A 1491-nucleotide genomic window follows, 5' to 3' on the forward strand; every position below is an offset into this window, starting at 1 on the left:
TTAACATATTAACATATTTCCTTTCAAAGAAAAAAAAAAATCAAGTCCAAGATATAAAAAATATATATAATAAAAAAGAAGAACTGGAAGAAGAGTTAAAAATATAACATTTTATATTAGAAAATTGTTATTTTTGTTGGAAGTATTATTACTATTTAAGAGTAGTGTACTATTTTCTTATTTTCCCTTTTTTTGCTTATAAAACATTTATGTAATTATTGTCATGTTTGGGGCAGCTGCATACTATTAAGAAGCAGTTGTAAAACTGTTGAAGAATAATTTGATGTTGCAAAAAGCTGCGGTGTCTATTACGATTTTTTTCCTTAAAAAAAAGTTATGATTGCAGCTTTCTAAACCTGCGACCGCACCTAGCTAGGACAGGTGAAAAAAAACTGATTTCAGTGACAACTTTTTGAAAAAATTGTCAAAACCCAATTTATTGAAAAGAGCAAAACTACGGTGACCGTTGCCCTAGACGAATCCTTTTCTTGTTATTGTTGTAATATGTGAAACCCTAGTTCTCAAACTTTTTATGTCTAGCATATGTTCTCTCATTCATATAACATTCATATCTAAATTTGCATGCATTCATCAAATTTCTATTTCTATATAACGTTTGTAACGCAGTTTTCGAGGCACATTTCGATCCAAATTTTTTATTTCATTCAATTTTTATTTCATTGGAGAACAATCATATTGTTATGTAGAGTAAGAAAAAAAAATATTGAGAAAAAAAACAACTTCTACATCATGGAGGGAGAATACAACCATTTTCCAACCATTCTCTTCCCCAAGAAAATCAATAACCCCTAAATTCTCACTTAAAGTCATATACTCCCTCCTACACCCTACCAATACACAAATTCACAAGATACAAGCAATCCAAAAAGAAAAGAAAAAATAAAAATTATGCAATTTGAAAGCTTCCTTTCCTTAAAACAAATCAACAAACAAATCCCCACCCTACTTTCTATTCACAAATGGAGAAAAAAATCAAATAAGAACATCCCAACTAAACTTTGATCATAATACATTCTAAAATTTTTAAAATTACTTCAAAATGAATGCAATATATAAATAACTAAATTATTATATTGCACCAATCTCAAAGCAAGTTTAAAGTAATCATGACCAAAATTTGATGGGACCCTCACTTAAGTCTTTCTCCCTTTACAAAATCACATCAGCCATGGGTGTTAAAGTGTCTCACTCCTACACAATAATCCACAACACAAAGAACTAGTGCTACTACAATAATGAACAATATCAAACTCAGCTAACTCAGCTAACTCAGCTAACTCAGCTAACTCAGTCTTCTCCTCTATTGCCTAGCAAATACAAGGTCTCCTAGCTCAGCCTTCAGCTCCTCCCAGCAAACACCTCCAACTCTCTCCTCCTCCTCCTCCTTCAGGCTCCCTCCTTCCACCTTCACCGTCACAAGCAGCATCGCCGGAGCCACCTCCCCAACCTCCACCGTCATCACCGCCCAGT

The 1491-nt window shown here is 33.1% G+C and overlaps 1 protein-coding gene across 1 annotated transcript in view; it reads right to left on the reverse strand.

Moving 5' to 3' along the window:
• Window positions 1–935: 935 nt before the first annotated feature.
• Window positions 936–1491, reverse strand: part of LOC110024430 (CBL-interacting protein kinase 7-like) — a 1760-nt gene continuing 1204 nt past the window's right edge. Inside the window, 1 exon segment of the mRNA XM_020724392.1 lies at window positions 936–1491. This exon segment is cut by the window's right edge and continues 3 nt beyond it. Within this exon segment, the coding sequence (XP_020580051.1) occupies window positions 1322–1491 (170 nt within the window). The 3' untranslated portion in view covers window positions 936–1321.

Source organism: Phalaenopsis equestris, unplaced genomic scaffold (genome assembly GCF_001263595.1).
Source record: "Phalaenopsis equestris unplaced genomic scaffold, ASM126359v1 Scaffold000256, whole genome shotgun sequence".
In the NCBI taxonomy this organism is placed as follows: Eukaryota; Viridiplantae; Streptophyta; class Magnoliopsida; order Asparagales; family Orchidaceae; genus Phalaenopsis; species Phalaenopsis equestris.